We start from the raw sequence: 17,420 nt of genomic DNA, 5'->3' as shown, positions 1-17,420 counted from the left end.
ATACAGTTTTATATATATAGTTATATATGTTTATAACAGTTTCCATTTGTGTCAGGAGTATGTTTTTGAAGTGAATCTTGCCTTAAACCCTGCTTGCTGCATTTTGGTTCACGGAGCAGTCTTGGAGCAATCCCAACAGGTAATGGGTGTTCAGTCCACAGGACCAGACTAGGACTAGCTGTTAAATGCTGCTGGAAGTGTAGAGTGCAGATATCAGATCTTTAGTGCTGGCTCTCAGTCTGCAGATGCATTTCTGCTGGTGCACTCTGTGTCCTAATGGAGACATGGCTTTTGCTGCCTTGATGCCTGTTGCTTCCCTGGGCTTTGCTGCTCCTTCCCTCACTCCTTCAGTCTTACCTGTTTCCGTATCTGGAATTTGGTTCACCGGCAGCTGGAACCCAGGCTCACCCACATTCAGCCTCCATCCAGCCTTGCTTGCATCCAAGATTTCCAGCTGGGTGCTCTCTTATGGTCTTAAGCTGTGACAGAAATTGATCCTGTCTCCACTTTGGCTGTCACAGCTTCTTGTGTTGTGTTGATGCCGGGATACTTTCCTTGTGAAGTAGGTATCTGTTTATGGTCATTCTCGTTCTGTGTAGAGACCAAATGCCATTCTTCCCTTTTGAAGCACTCCACACCATTGCACCTGTCCAGATATCCTCATACTAACCTAATTTTTTTTTGTAAGCTATTTTTCACCAAGAACACCATCTGACCATTTCATCAACTCCTGTCTCTCCAACTGTTCACATGTTGTATTCTTGTATGTGTCGTAGTGTCACCGAAGTGTAGCAGGATCTCACTTTGTTTCAGAAAATTCTGAGAAATCCAGCTCGAAGAGCTTCCTTCTTCAGTGAATATAGAGTGTGTTGCTTCAGTTGTACAGGAAGTACTGTGTATTTTTGCTTAGTAGCTTGCTCACATTGAAAAATGGCATCTTCATGCCGTGTGCGTTTTGTGCATACTAAATGATGGTAGACATCAAATTTTTGTGTCAAAATCAGGTTGGCTTTTTTGAATGCCCTAGTATGTGGCAAGTGTTTGTACAACTGTGTTAAGGAAAGTCCAAACACATGCATGTATGTTAAAATGGTGTTTCTAGTAACTTTGCTGGTAATGTGATTTCAGAAATTGGATCTGTGCTTAAGATCTAACATGTTTCAATATACTGTAAACATTATTTCGACTTATTTTTAATATGGCACTTTATGTTATGGAAAAAAACTCACCTCTTGCAGCTTTGCACTTGCAAACAAATGCTTCAGCACTGAAGCTTGTTTTCTTTAGGAAGCTGGTAAAAGCTCAGCTGAGATATGGGATAAATCTTTGGCCTTTCTGAGCTACATGTGCTTACAGTATTAGCTAGTATTAGCTGCATTTCTCTTTGCCTGTTGTACAAGTAGTACTCTCTGTATTATTACCCCTTACAGCACCGAATCCCAAGTTTTTTCCTGATGACTCATTTCTGGCCAAAACCTCAGTTTCTGCTGTTTAATTACCTTCTGTTTGCTAATGCTGTTTCACGTTTCTGGTTTGTAAGTTTCTCTGGGGCAGGGCTCTCTTTCTGATAAGCAAGCAGTGCTAGATTTATATGATTGCTAGCAATATCTGTTCAGTGTGCTGCAATATGCAAAGTATGACTGTATCAAAGTGCACAACTTAAAATTTCTTGGAACATAACCTTTATATCCAATTTAGGCAGTGAATGTGCTTGCAGAACAGAAAGTGGGATCTGAGGAGCAGCTATTTAATGTTTTGGGGATTTATTTAAATCTCTCTTGTGTTTTGGGTGTATGCTTGCAAATATAAATGCATAAGTCACTTACCCCTCCCCAGTGAAAGCACACACGCACGCAGGCACCCATGAAATGTACAGTTTTCATTACTTAACTAAACTACTTAGACAAGACATGTTTTTTTCTCTTGATTTTGGTAATTGCACAGGAAGAATACTCAGAAAATGTGTAACACAGTAATTGATTCAGAGGAAAAATGAAAGGGGTCACCTGTTGCCATGTATGTTTCAGCCATCTGTTTAGGATATGTTTCAAGCTGGGTTTGTGGGGGTTTTTTTAGCAACATCTGTTCCACCTCCCATTCTCTACTCACAAGAATGTGTGCTGGTGTGTGTGTGTGTGTGGAGAGAGGACATTGAAAGTATGTTAAGCCATTTGTTCAAATGGACTTTGCAGCAGCATCAGAAAAACTTGAAAGGCAATGCCAGCTTTTAAAAGAAAAAAATGCTAAAAGCGACAGAAAGCAAAAATGCCGCATTTAGATTTTTGGGGGAAGTTTAATTAATACTCATCGGGATTCTCACTTTCAAAAAAACCTCTAAGGAAAAAGGGCATTAATATAAGAAATGTAAATAATTTTACTGAATGTTAATGAAAAAAATAACTTTCTGTAGTGTGTTAAAACTTAGTTAATCCAATTTTAAAGAAAAAGTATTAACTTGAAATTACTGAATATTGACCTGTTAATGACAGCTTGTTATTAACTGTTTTTATCTCCTGGCCATGCTGGGGATGGTGTTTGATGGTATTGGAAGACATAATTTGCTTAAAAGAGGAGTTTTACAGTATTCTTTAAGGAGCCCTTAGTGGTAGAGGCTACTCAAGAGGGATCAGGCATATCATGATGGAAGACCATATGGATATTTGTCCTTTGTGAATTCTTTTCTGAGTGTTTTTGACAGTAGAAAGTTCCATATGTAGTGCTTCAACTATGTTACTTCATTCTGTTCTTAGGATTTTCCTTCTGAAGCTACAGTTTGTTTTGTTTTTTTTTGTTTGGGTTTTTTTTTTTTTTTTTTACTTTATGGCATCTGGATTTAGTTACTGGATCCGCTCTCACCAGTGCAAAGGAGGAAGTACAGGATTTGGAATAATGCAAATGTATTGCTGTAGGAAAATCAAAACATGCATGAATTACTGTTTTAATCTTGTCTGCTGAGTGTACACATTGTTTTGAAGACTGGAAGATCCATAGCTTTGCTTATATCTCTGTGGGGTGTTGCATTTTGATTTACATCTTAATAGCTCAATTAAAAAAAAAAAAATCTATAAACTGGTCCAGCAGAGTTGCAGTAGAAACATGGAATAATCCAGATGGACAGAAGCTTTTTCACTGTAGCCTATAGTTGAACAACTCCTGCACAAATAAATACATTTTGTTTAAAAATATATGTTCCTTTAGGTTGACCAGTATTTTATATTGTTTGTTAGTTTTATTGTTGCACACTTGATTACATTTGTTCTTGATGACGCTCTTTCCCAGCGCTTTGAGCTCCATAATAATTGATTATGCCTTCTGTAGTAAACAAGTGACTTGAAGTTATTAATATCAATCTTAAAATAATCTTTTTGGGTTTTTTCTGTTTTTTTTTTCCACAAAAATAGATAATATACCTGAGAGAATCTCCAGAAGACGTGTATAGGCTTATATTGGCTGGAAGCGTTTCGTATCTTCCTTTCAGGTAAATAACAAGTTGTTAGAACTTTCTGTACCTTAATTGAAGAAAAAGAATGTAGCATTTATCAGTATTGATTTGTTTTTTTTTTTTTGCTGAAGTTTTAACACATGACACATTCACTGCCTGAGCTTTAAGTGCAGACTGCTGAACAGGGTCTTATCAGCTGGTACTGAAGTGAAGGAGCCACGCTGCTTGGTATGCCTTCTTGTTGAGCTCTTTGATCTACATTGCTTCACACTTGGCAGTCTGGTTTTGTGCCAGTAGCTGATAGTTAAACGTATCAAAATATCTGTCATTCATCACAAATGGCTTGTAATACTTTTAGCATTCCATTTTTCCCAGTTGTTGAATGTATGCAGCAACCTGCAAATACTGTTTTGTCCATAAAGAATGCTAGCTAACCTCATATGATTTAGTGTAACTTTAAAGTATTTCTTTTTACCAGTGAGGAAATGTGTAAAACCATTGGTTCATGATTGTTTGACCCTGAGGGAATGTAATCTCCTAGCTGTTTCAGACCACAGACTTCTCTTTGTGGTATATGCTGTGCTGCTTAATGTAGCAAATAAAGTTGATCTGTTGTGCAGTGGAACAACTTCTTAATTTCTTCCAAACGAGTTTCTAAAAGTTGGATTAAACTAGTGTTCCATTAGCTGCCACAATATGCAGAAAAGAATGGCCAAAAAACTTTCTAGGAGGCAAGTTTACTGTCCAGATATATTGTTATGGGGTGATTAATTCAGTCCTTGCTTGTTTGTGTTTTCTAGCTCTCTTGCCAAGAGATGGGCTTTTGATGATTTGAATTTCTATTACTTCCCCTCTGCCACCACCACAGTATAATGGTGTAGTAGCACCTTTCTTTATTTGCATAGTTCAGTCATCCCATTTCTCATTCTTAAATTCCATTTTTATATTCCCAGAAAAACACAAGTCCTCCTTAGGAAGACTGTAAAGTTTGTTTCTACACATCATAAAGGTGTATGTGGGTGATGGAGGTAGTAGCTTTTCACTCGGGTCATGTACCCTGTCCAAATTCCCAGACCATCACTTCAACAGCACTACTGAAAGAAATGCAAAGATGTGTTATATAATAAGACTTACTGAGAGCTGACTTCTGAAGACATGTCCAGCCTCTGGGGTAAAGAATACAGTCTGCTGAAGTGTCTGCAAACTTCACCGTTTTCTTGAGTTTACTAGTGCAACTAAACCTGGTGCAAGTAGAGGAATTCAGATTATGTTAATGATCAGCTGAGATGTTGATCTGGGATCTGTTCCTTTAAGATCTTCTTAATCTCTGCAAAAACCAGTACTTTCACATAGAATAATGAGAAGTCAGTCAGGTAGTTGCTACTTAGGGTCATTATCAACATGAAAACTTTTGTTAGCAGGATGCAAAGAATTTCATTTTTCACTTACAGAATCACAGTGATGTTGGAAGGAACCTCTGGAGGTCATCTGGTCCAACCTCCCTGCTCAAGCAGGGCCACCTAGAGCCAGTTGCCCAGGACCACATCCAGATGGCTTTTGAATGTCTCCAAGGACTGAGACTCCACAGCCTCTTGGGGCAACCTGTTCCAGTGCTTAGTCAGAGTGAAAAAGTGTTTCCTGATGTTCAGAGGGAACCTTCCATGTTTCAATTTGTGCCCATTGTCTCTGGTTGTGTCACTGAGCACCACCGAAAAGAGCCTAGCTTCATCTTCTTTGCACCCTCCCTTCAGGTATTTATATACATTGATAGGGTCGCCCCTGAGACTTCTCCAGGCTGAACAGTCCCAGCTTTTTCAGCCTTTCCTTCTATGTGAGATGCTCCAGTCCCTTAATCATCTTTGCAACCCCATTACTGTACTCTCTCCAGTATGTCCATACCTCTCTTGCATGGAAAAGCCCAGAACTGGGCACAGTACTCCAGGTGCTGCCTCACTAGTGCTGAGGAGAGGGGAAGGATCGCTACCTTCGACCTGCTGACAATACTTTGTCTAATGCAGCCAAGGATACCCTTAGCCTTTGTCACAGGGCACATTGCTGACTCATATTCACCTTGGTGTCCACCAGGACCCCCGGGTCCTTTTCTGCAAAGCTGCTTTCCACCTGGGCAGCCCTGGGCCTGTACTGGTGCCTGGAGTCATTCAGATGCAGGTGCAGGACTTTATACTTCCCCTTGTTGAACTTCATGAGGCTTCTGTCAGCCCATTTCCTAGCCTGTCAAGGTTCCTCCAGGTGGCAGCACTGCTGATGACACAAAACTAGAAGTGGCTGATCTGCCAGAGGGTGGCTGAGGGAATTCTCTGCCCCTTCATCCAAATCATTAATGAAGATGTTGAACAGGATCAAACACCATATTGACCCCTGGAGCACACCACTAGTTCCTGGCTTCCAAGTAAAGTTTGTGGCCCTGAAGACCACCCTTTGGGCCTGGCCATTCAGCCAGTTTTCAATCCGCCTATCTGCTCGAGCAGCCCACGCATCACTAGCTTGTCCATGAGGATCTTACGGATACAATGTCAAAGGCCTTATTGAAGGTCAGGTAGACAGTATCCACTGCTTTCTCCTCATCTACCAGGCCCATCATTTCATTGTAGAAGTTTATCAGATTGGTCAAACATGACTTTGCCTTTGTGAATCCATGCTGACTACTCCTTTTTCTTGTCTTTAATATGCCTGGAAATAGTTCCCAGGATTAGCTGCTCCATCACCTCTCTGGGATTGAGATAATGCTGACAGCGCTGTAGTTCCCTGGGCATTCCTTCTTGCCCTTCTTGAAGTTGAGGGTGACAGTTGCTTTCCACCATTCTTCAGGCATTTATCTTGGTTGCCATGATCTATCAGAGATTATTGAGAGTGGCCTTGCAATGACATCAGCCAGCTCACTCAGCACTAATTGGGGCATCCCATCAGGGCCTGTGGACCTAGGTATGTCCTGTTTTTAGAAGTATTCCCTGACCTGATCCTCTTCCACTGGGAGTGTGACTTCCTTACTCCAGCTAGTCCCACTGGTTTCTGGGATGTGGGATTCCTGAAATCTGGTCTTGCTAGTAAAGACTGAGGCAAAGAAGGCATTCAGTACTTAAGCGTTTTCCATGTGGTGTATAACCAGGTCCCCTGTCTCATTGAGCAACGGACTGACATCTTTCCTAGTCTTTCTTTTGTTGCCAGTGTACTTATGGAAGCCCTTCATGTTTTCTTTGACATCCATGGGGGGGATTCAATTCTATCTGGGCTTTAACTTCCCTAATGGGCTTTAACTTCCCTAATGGGCTTTAACTTTCTTAACTTCATCCTTGGATGCTCAGACAATGTCTCTGTATTCCTCCCAGGTTACCTGTCCTTGCTTCCATCTGTATGCTTCCTTGTTGTGTTTGAGTTTGTCCAGGAGTTCCTTGTTCATCCACGCAGGCCTCCTGGCATTTTTGCCTGCTTCATATTCGTTGGTCTGAACTGCACTTAAGCTTGAAGGGAGTGATACTTGAATATTAACCAGCTTTCTTGGGTTCCTGTTCCCTCTAAGGCCTCATCCCATGAGACTCTTCCAAGCAGATCTTTGAAGAGGCCAAAGTCTGCTCTCCTGAAGTCCAGGGTTGTCAGCTTGCTTTTCACATTCCTCCCTGCCCTCAGGATCCTGAACTCTACCGTCTCATAGTGTCACCTTTACCTGTCCTCTCTTTTACTTGAATAGAGTTCAGTTATTTTCTTCTCCTGCTGATTTTTTTTTTTTTCCCCACCTATCATGCTGATTCATTAGAGAGGGCAAGGATACAGACAAATTGTAGAGGCAGCCATCTAGGTTCTTCAGAAGTTCTTCCTCCTCTCAGCTGAAATTTGAACGTCATGCATTTTTACTTTTTTGAAATACTAATTTTTCTCTGCTGATGAGAGCTGTGTAGTCTCAAAAGAAGGTGTTCTGCAAAGACATAATATTCTTTGATGTAGATTCAGTTTAAATTTATTCTTTTACTTGACTATTGTATTCCTGTAGAATGCTTACTCTGCAGTGCTTCTGGTATCTAGTAATGGTCACATACTAAGAACATGCCATTCTTGGATCAAAAGAATTAAAAAAAATTGTAGTTGAAAAAAGGACTTTTTATGAAAACCAGTTTCTCCTCATGTTTAAGCATAAACTATTTTATGCATCTTAAGGAATGTCTTTTAATATATCTACACAAATGTGTATCTTGACAGTTTTAGTAAGGTGCTGTTCACATCTACACAGAATGCACAGCATCCCTTTTAAATGGAGTTTGAAGAAAAAAATTGCATTGTATTAAAATTCAACTTTTTAAAGTGTGTTTCAGAAGAAAATGTTCTAAGACTGCATGTAGAATATGATACTAATTTAGGCATTAGCTTTTGCCACAAGGAGTTTGTGTTGTTATTCTTTGTTGACATGAACACTGAAACATGCCAGTTTCAATGTACATATCAGAAATTGAACATGTCAGCTTTACTAAAACTGTAACTGGAGTAAGCTTACTCTTGGATCATCTGTCAACATAACTTATTTTACATTTTGTTGTTATTGTAAGATGCAAAGCGGGGAAATGAAGTAATCATTCGACATAATTATTTCACTATAACAGTAATTATCTTGAAGCAATTTTTTAAAGATGTTTTAGAGAAATATCTTCAATTGCTTTCACTTGGATTAAAATGGGATAATTTTCATATCTTATAGGGATGCTTCCTTTGGTACTTGCAGTTTTCATCTGACATTGCTGGACTGTTTTCATGCAATAAACAAGGTCAGTAAAACAATATTTTTCGTATTGCAAAAAGGTCATCTAAATATTTCCCAGCAGAAAAAGAAGGTTTAAGAAGGTAGAATCCAATTAGAGCTGTGCAGTAGCAGATTTTCTGATTGTTGCCTAGCTTATTATGTATTATGCATTGTAACAAAACTTATAAATACAGCATCCATAGAAATCAACTGATACCTTATACAATCAACTAGTGAAGATTTTAAAGAGGGAATTCAATTACATTTATTGATGTAATCTTTCAGGACAGTAATTCACACCTCTAATCCCTAAGAGTTGTGTGATGGGTTTATTATAAGCCCCCTGGTGTGACATTTTAGGCTGAATATAGTCTTTGAAAGTGGTTTTGAATTGGTTAGTGATACTCATTGGGCATTTGCAGCGTGTGCTAATTACTTCAAGTTTTTGCTTTAGTAATACAAATAGAAGAAATGTTAGGAGGCAGTTGCTTTTTTTTTAACCACAGATTATCATAATCTAGTGTTTCATAGCAATACAGCGGTGAAGTAGCATGGCATTGAAGGACAGGGGAATTTATATGCATTTGTTTTTGTCTGTATGAGAAGTGAAATGGGGAATTCTGCAGCTCTCCACCTTCCTACTGTCTTTTGTGTTATGGGTATCTCTGCTAAATGCTGTGTTTTTACTGAATAAGCCAGCTTCTTACATATTTGTGATTTTTCAGCTATTTTGGATGTTTTGACATTGGCTGCTTGTATGCCAAGAGTGGTGAATTGCTGTTCTTCTTAGTACCAGTGAACAGCAAGAAAAACTACAGAAGATTGTGCAGTGAAAGAGGAGATTAGGATGTACTATTTTAAATATCTGGAGATACAGGATTATCTGCATTTGTGCTTCCTAACTTAATAAATGGGTAAACTGCCAGTTACCCAAATGTTTACATTTTTTATACAATGTTAAATATAATGATTGTGTATAGTTATGGGACATCAGGGTCTGCAAACAATTTAAAATCAGTGAAGATATTAGCATAGTAATGAGAGCAAATAGCATTCATGCACAAAAATACTTGCAATCCTTGAATGAAGACTTCAGAGTGTACTCAAAATTGCAACAGCTATTTTTTGCACGTTATTTTTCTCTTTTTCTGTTTTGCATACCTAGCAGTAATAAAAAGACTGAATGCTTCTGTAGTCTGGAATTCTGTAGTGATTCAGTGAAAACAGAAAAGGGTGGATTTGCTTGTCTAACTTCACTTATGTTAAAATTTACAAATGTGTTTTGAACTAAGACGGAGTTGATCTGTATTTTTTCAATTGTATGAAGAAATCTCTCTGAAATCAGAGTAGAACAGGTATTATGCATCTTTCAGTAACCTTGAAGAGTGATAAACTGTCCTCACTGAAAATGTGTTGTCTCTGTTAAAAGCTGTATTCTGAATTTTAGGCTTTGCAGTATGGTTTCCTGGATTTCAATACATTTGATGTAAATGAATATGAGCATTATGAAGTAAGTGCTCAGTATCATTCTTCTGATTTGTTTGCTGTTACTAATGCTAAGATGATTGTTTGTAATACATGGTGCCTTTTTATATTTTTGTAGTATTAGGTTCCATTTCTGTTTTGTCTCTTTAAACTTTTATTGTTAAATAAAGCTGTGTGGTCAGAGTGAAAATATTAAAATTCAGATTTTATTTATTTTATTTATTTATTCAGAATTTAATCATAGTCAGCCTCTAACATGGGGGGGAAGGAGAAACCAAAATGGAAATAAATACTTTTTTCCCATTATTATTAAAGCCCTAGAAGATGACAGGGGAGTGGGAATTTGGCCACCTTTTAGAGGTCATGAGTGTTCTTGAGAAGTCTTGATGAGAAACCTGAGGGCATACAAGTCCAAGTCTAACTGAATTATGGAGAGCAGTTAAAGTATGTATCTGTGAACACATGACAAAGGCATAATAACACTCTTTGAGGTAAAGAAGGAAACAGGGCTGGGAAACCCCAAGCCTATAAAATTCACTTTGGGGTCTGGGAAATGAATGTGACAATGAAGAACTGCAACTCATGACTATATGCAGTCTCAGAAATGAAAAACTGCCAGTTATCTGTAAAGATAAAATCAAGTGTTCTTACAATCTAAAAAATTTATGATTTAAAGTGTGAACAGAGATAAGGCCAAGGTCATAATTCAGAAACATGAAAAAAATTAAAATTGGAAGGTGCCCTTTATCTGAAGGGCATCAGTTGTGTTGTTCTAAAACTCTAATTTAGAAAGAGGAGAACACGGGCAAGAAAAGTGAGGTTGAGAGCATCTGGCATCCCCCAGTGGAACAGAAAGCAGGCAACTAACATAACTTCCTTTGGCAAAGATTGTACGTCACTTCTATCTAGCATGTATTTTGAAACAATAAGGACAAGCCTGAAAATACAGGGTTAATGATAAACCAAGCATTTTCTCTTGACAGAGAGCAGAAAATGGAGATTTTAACTGGATAATACCAAACAAATTCATTGCCTTCAGTGGACCTCATTCAAGAAGTAAAATTGAAAATGGTATGCTTAAAAAAGGAGGTGGGGGACAGAAGCCCACTGCTTTCTTAGTTGATTGTTATCAGTAAGAAGAAGCTTTAAAAATTGTTCCTCAAACGGTGTGTTTTTTCCTTGGCTCTTTTTCTTTTATAAGAACCCTGGCAGTAAAATTTTAATGCTTGGTTTAATTGTTATCTGACCTAGGTGATTATGTTAAAATTCCATTTTCAGTTAGTCTATTTTTTTATGTTGAACATGAGTTCTATTTTGGGATTGTTTTCATCTCTTGTTTTTTAGTCTTTGTTTCTGCAGTTTGAGCTTTACTGTCTTTCTTTCCCCCCCCCCCCCCCTTCTTTTTTCCAATAGGCTATCCACATCATGCTCCAGAGGCTTACTTCCCATACTTCAGGAAACATAAGGTCACCACTGTAATACGCCTCAACAAAAAACTGTATGATGCCAAACGATTTACAGATGCTGGATTTGAGCATTTTGACCTCTTCTTTGCTGATGGAAGCACACCTAGTGATACTATAGTTAAAACATTTCTAAATATTTGTGAAAATGCTGAAGGTGTTATAGCCGTTCATTGCAAAGGTATAGTGCAAAACCAATTTATATTCCAAGTGATGCTTATAGTTACAGTTCCTGACACATTTTGCACTGTAATTCCATTATATCTGGTTACTAACATGTTACTAACATCTTTGCCAAACTGCAGCTTTTTCACACAAATTCTTTCTATGCTTCTGTTGTGCGCTTCATCTTCTAACTTTCTGAAGTTCAAGAAAAATCTTCCGAGTTGTTTCCAAAAATGAGGCTAGGGAAAGCGAGCTTGCCAATATTAACAGCTCTTTCTGCTAGAAAGTGTTAACACTTTCAAAGGATACTTTTGAGCAAGAGTTTGAAGTCCTGGCAAGGTTCATAGGTCTTTCTGAAAATACACAGTTAAATATACCAAGTCATAAACTTTTGAAAATATTAATGCAGCTTTTTGAGGACACTCCTCATAATGTGTAAGTGTTCTTCCAGAACCGCAGAAATCTTTATCCCTCAGAAACCCTTTAATACTAGCTACATTCGACATGCTTTGAGTATCTGTTCCTCTAGAGTTAGGTTGCCAAGGAAAAGATATTCAGAGCATGCCCAATGCAGCTAGTAAAAAGATACAGTTTTCTGTGGTTCTAGAGGAAGTTTGTTTCCCTTCCCATACCGTCTTTGATAGTTTATCAGGCATTTGTTCTCCACGAACTTTGCCTCACTAGCATACCTGATAATGCTGTGATTGAAGGAGAAAGGCCTTTTCTTAACTGACATTCTTTTATTTTAAGACATTCTTTTATCTTACACAGCTGGTCTTGGACGAACTGGTACACTTATTGCCTGTTACATCATGAAGCATTATCGGATGACAGCTGCTGAAGCTATTGCCTGGATTAGAATAAATAGACCTGGTTCAGTGATTGGACCACAACAACACTTCCTGATGGAGTAAGTAGATTGGCTATAAATTATTTCAAAAATGGATCTAGATGTCATCTTCTTCTTTTATTGTACACTTAATCTTTGGTGTTAATTTTTTGTGTTTTGGGCTTTTTTTTTTTTCATGTTATAATAGCAAACAGGCAGAACTTTGGACAGAAGGAGATATTTTCCATGCAAAGTTGAAAGGAAACTGTAAAATTACTGTAACAAGAATTCTGTCAGGAGTAGATGATATTTCAATTAATGACACAAGAAACAGGAGAACCATCCAAAAGGACATTGAACTGGTAACCTTCCAAATATAGTGCTCTTGTAAAAGTTGTAACTGCTATTGAGAATCTCTCAGGTTCTGAACAAACTTGTGGGTCCACTAAAAATATGTTAATCAGATTTCCCTTTTTTCTATCAAGGGATATGGGGGGGCAGGGGGAGAAAGTATGGATAGTACATATGAAAAATGAAGTGCGGTACTCGTGAAGTAGCAACACCCTTATCATACTTTGGTCTTTAGTAATTAGGTAAATATTAGAACAAAAAAAAATACTCAAGATTTGCAATCAAAAACAGTGATTTTGTTTTGGATTGTCTCTTATTTCATTGTCTGTGTTTAAAGGGAAGGGATGAAAGGTTTTTGCTCTTTTTAGTTTCCAAGTAATTGCAACTTCTATAATACCTTTTGATGTGGCCTTTAAAAAAATAGTACTGCTGTTTTAAAAAGGCAAGTGAAGGAGGGAAATGCTGTACTTGAGTGAAGATTATACTTAGTGTACCTAAGCAAAGATTCGATATTATGTTTCTACTGTTTTAAAGGTAGAAAACATTCTGATGCATGCAATTCATACACCACTTAATGGCTTACAGCTTTAAAAGCATCAAGCATGAAACTGGAAAGAACAGAGCTGTATTTATGAAAGTGATTTCCACTTATTTTATACTGGCAAACTTGCCTGTTGCAGTAATTCTAACTTTAAGATTTAAGATAAGGTTAATTCTTACATGTCTAAGTGTCCGTATTTTAATCTTTTAATCCCCTCCACTTACCCAGTACAGTGATGAAGATGAAACAAACTGTGTAACACAAGGGGATAAGCTTCGTGCTCTGAAAAGTAGAAGGCAGGCAAAAGCTCCAACTGCATCTCCACTAAGGTAAGTCAGTTTCTGGATGTATAAGTGCCAGAAATACTTTCATCCTTTTCTATATGCAGCCAAACAAAAGCTTGTTGCCAAGGCTGCTTTTACTCATTTAAAGCAAGCATGAGGTTCACTGTTTCTCTGAAGGTCTTGGTGAGCGCTAAGGAGGCAGGAGAACTTTAACCAGTTAAAGAACTGCATTACTCAGTTTCTAGTTTTCTGCTTTGGTTTTGGTTCCAGTAGTCTGCACTTTACAGGCTCCCATAGTATTTCTGAATGCTTTACTTTTAGTTTGAGCACAAACATTCTCTTGTCTTTCCTGTGGTGTTATAAAAATGGAAGAATATGACTCCATGTGGTGGTGTTTGATTGGCTTGAATAAGGTACACGCTGTTTTTTGAGGTAAAGTCAGCCACCTAAGAAGAAGAATTGAAAAAAGAATCTTTAGTTTCCTTTCATTTCCTTTTCCTTGGAGAGGAACTTTCCCTAAATCCTGTGGGCTTTGGGATAATAGCTGGTAGATCTAGAGAGTAGCACTATTTCAGTAAATAAATTCAAAAGGACTGCATTTCTGTCAGGGAATCTGCTGTGCTAGTCTCTTTATTGTAGACAAGTACTGAAACACCACCTGTAAAAGCAATTTCGTAGTCGCCTTTGCATCTGTTGTAGCTTGTAGCAACTGTAGGTAGAAATACTTTCTGTCTACCCTTAAATAAACTACAGGAGAGCACAAGACTTGCAAGACATACCTGAATCTCATTTGATTGCTAGGAAAGGAATGGTGATACCTGACTGTCAGATTTTTCCAAAGAACACAGCACCAGAATCACAGACTAAAGGCAACCTGGCTTTTGTTGTGCTGTCTTTTTTGTATGGGGTGGTGCTGCTAGCTGCTGGACTTTTTTTCCTTTTTCTTTTTTTTTTAAGACCAAACAGTGTCATCAGGCTTTTAGAAAAAGTGAGAGATATTTAGTAAGACTGTGCTGAAGGTAAGGGAGTATGTCTTTGGAAACCTTCATACATTGTTATATGTGAATTCTGCTTTTGTTTTAAAAGATTCTCTTTTGTTCATGCTTATAATTTACACAGGCAATCAATCATATAAGAAGTAACAGATTCAGAACAAAACCTGTACCCAACTGACATTAAAAAAACCCCAAAACGCATCACCTCAGTTACCTCAAATAGCACAGTAAAAAGCAGCTACCTTGCACATTAGTTTCTAAGGCACATAGTGCCTAAGTTTCCACTTCTTCATATTTTTTTCATAAAAGGTACTTAAAAGTCATGTAATAATGGTTGTGACAGATCTTATTTATTGTAGGTTTTCATAGAATGAATGTAGACTGTGTGATAATCTATTCAGAGCCACTACCTTAATATGCAGAAAGCCTATCAGCTGTTAAAATACTATTCCATTCATGAAGCATTCTGCAACATGACAGCTCTAATTAAAACCAGTTAGGTTGTACTCCTGTAAAATCAAAATAATTGGTCTAGAGGTTATAGTTGTTTTTCATAGTGTGCATTGTGGCACAGGGAGTTGGAATTTCCCTCCTCCTCCAAGTTATTTGTATGGTTTGCAGCTTGTATGAAATAATTTGATGAAAAATGAATGTATAACTTCTTATATCCTTCATGTTACTATTATTAAACCAAAATATTGTGAGGATTATTTAGATGCCTACATGAGTCAGAAGTATTCCCTACTAGAAGAGGTGTCAGTCTTTTTCCCTTTTGGTTCAGACTGCTAAAAATAATTAGTCTTGCAGTGAAATTGATTCATTTTATCTGAGCAAACAAAAAGAAGATTCTAAATCCTCTGTGTAGTTTTATTTCACAGAAAAGAAAAAAAAAAAAAGGGCAAAATAAGAACACTAGAAGCTGGGACAATTACAGTCCTTGAGAGCTAGAGGCATTGCTTACATTTAAGTCACAAGGGAGCTGTGTATAACGTTTGTTAATGTTTGTTGAAGGAAACTTTATGTGCTTTGATGAATGGATACTTTGTATGTTCAATTAGCAATATTCTGCACCTTTGGCAAAGGATTATGAGTAGCTTTTGCTACTTTGAACACAGGAAGGTAATATACCTCATCATCTGGGTGTTTACATAAATTGTTTGTTCCTACAAACTGAGCTGGCTCTGATCTAATGTTTTACTATTAAAACATAGGATTGTGAAGTAGGATGTATGTGTACAGGATGATCAGACTGCGTAGGAGATGGCAGCAAGTAGTCAGAGATGTACTGCTTCAGCATGCGCTATTTTCAAAAGAGTGATACAGACTTTCTTTGGAATAGAAGACTTTCGTGAAGATTTCAGAAAATTTGCTTTTATTCCAACAACACACGGATACCGCATTTGGGAATTTACGGTTGCATGGATAGTTAGAGTCATAGAAAGTACCCAAATGCTTGGCAAAGGTTGTAGAGCAATATGCTTTTGAAGAACTTGAAACAAGCTAAAATGCACCAATAGCTTTTGCTTTTGAATTTTTGTTCATCTTTTCCTCCCCCTCCAACCCCTTTTTTAGATGGCTCCTAGCTATGCTGGTGTCTACACTGTGTAGCATTGTCATCTGGTGGATTGTATGTGGCTCCCTTCTGCCCAGCCTGCTATTCTGTCTAGATGGTTTAAGAACATAGTAACCATCAGGACCCCCTGAGAGAGAGCCACTGTGTAAGTGTCCCATTCCATTTCTCTACAATAGCTCACACTTTCTGTCTAGTATGTCTCATAAATGCATGTTTTCATATCATGTTTCTTACTGGCTTTGTTGCAAGAGTAAATTTCACTGCTCTGGCTTTGTGTGTTTTTGTATATATTATTTGGAATAACTGATTTTTATGGCTGGCTTGCGATACAAAAAGGTGCAGAGCTTTTATAATTAGAATAATTTATAATATTGAAGCCTTTCTTCTCTGCATGCTCCTGCAAATAAGCAAAACTATATAAACAAAACTGTATGTGTAAGAAGGAAAAAGTACTGCTTTAAAATACGATCCTACCCTTTACGTATTGCAAATGAAGATACTAGCTCCAGTTTTACTTTGAAATTCACAAACTTTCAAAGATGCTTAGTTTCCCAAAGGATGGTTTTACTCACGTGAAATGCCAGGAATTAGAATTTGTTAGAAATGTCAGTAGGTCTTTGGTTTTACTAAGAGATTGTAGCATTACGTGACATAAATGACACTAAAATGGGATTTAACGTGGCAGAAGATGAGGCAGGTTGCAGTATTATGTCAAGGCTCATTTGTTTACCTAGCCAATCTGGTTTCATCTTCTTTGTTCTTAATTATTTTTTTTGTAGAACGTTGAGACTAGTTAATTCCCTTCTTTTTGTTACTTGGATTCAGGAGCTGAGTAAAGCATTAAAAATATATTAGTTCCTTGAATACAGTTTTCACTCTTTTTCCACTCTGCTTTTGTCAGAGTAGCTGCAATGATGGCTGTGGCTTGCTTCCATTTAAAAGGTACAACGTTTTCATCAAACAACAGCTTCAATCTTTTGGCCGAAAAAAACTTCAGCAGCATCCAGAACTGCCAGGAAATGCAAACAGAACTTTTTGCTTGCTACTGGGTCTCCCTGGATCTGTTCCACCACCACCACCCTCAAAGTGAAATGGTTACTTTGGGTGAATGCTTGAAACTCTGGTGTTCTCAGAGAAAAAATAGGTCAGAAAAGTGGTTTACACCAGAATACTAAGTAAGAAAAGGTATTCTCTTCTGGCAGAACATTGTTAGGTTTCTATCCTTCTTACCTTTAGCCTTGCAACTTTTTTTCCGCACTTTTAAAAAGTATGGGACTCTTTCTGCTAAAGTAAGTGACCTAATAACTAAAGGATGAGAACTGGGGACTTGCGGGCAACTTAGTTATCCTATTAGCCTTAGCTGAGGTCATCTTAACCTATTCTTTTGGAGGAAAAAAAAAAAAGAAAGAACTAAAGATCACTTTAGCTTTTTTTTTTTTCATTGGTAACTCACTTTGTTAAAGGACATACTTAAATGTGAGGCTTGTTTTCAAAGGTATACACCACATGTAGTACTATTTATTGTCTCATTGTTTTCCAAAGGTC

At 37.7% G+C, this 17,420-nt stretch overlaps 1 protein-coding gene across 1 annotated transcript in view; it reads left to right on the top strand.

Annotated features, from left to right (window-relative positions):
* Positions 1 to 17,420, top strand: part of CDC14B (cell division cycle 14B) — a 43,722-nt gene that overhangs the window by 17,892 nt on the left and 8,410 nt on the right. The window contains exons 5-12 of the mRNA XM_086479352.1: positions 3,402 to 3,478; positions 8,148 to 8,214; positions 9,637 to 9,699; positions 10,658 to 10,745; positions 11,088 to 11,318; positions 12,074 to 12,212; positions 12,340 to 12,493; positions 13,252 to 13,352. Coding sequence (XP_086335478.1) covers positions 3,402 to 3,478; positions 8,148 to 8,214; positions 9,637 to 9,699; positions 10,658 to 10,745; positions 11,088 to 11,318; positions 12,074 to 12,212; positions 12,340 to 12,493; positions 13,252 to 13,352 — 920 coding nt within the window. The remainder of the gene's footprint in view (positions 1 to 3,401; positions 3,479 to 8,147; positions 8,215 to 9,636; positions 9,700 to 10,657; positions 10,746 to 11,087; positions 11,319 to 12,073; positions 12,213 to 12,339; positions 12,494 to 13,251; positions 13,353 to 17,420) is intronic.

The sequence above is a fragment of the Leptosomus discolor genome, chromosome Z (genome assembly GCF_034619465.1).
Source record: "Leptosomus discolor isolate bLepDis1 chromosome Z, bLepDis1.hap2, whole genome shotgun sequence".
Taxonomy (NCBI): domain Eukaryota; kingdom Metazoa; phylum Chordata; class Aves; order Leptosomiformes; family Leptosomidae; genus Leptosomus; species Leptosomus discolor.
The sequence above is the reverse complement of the archived record's forward strand: the minus strand, read 5'-3'. Positions and strand labels throughout refer to the sequence as shown.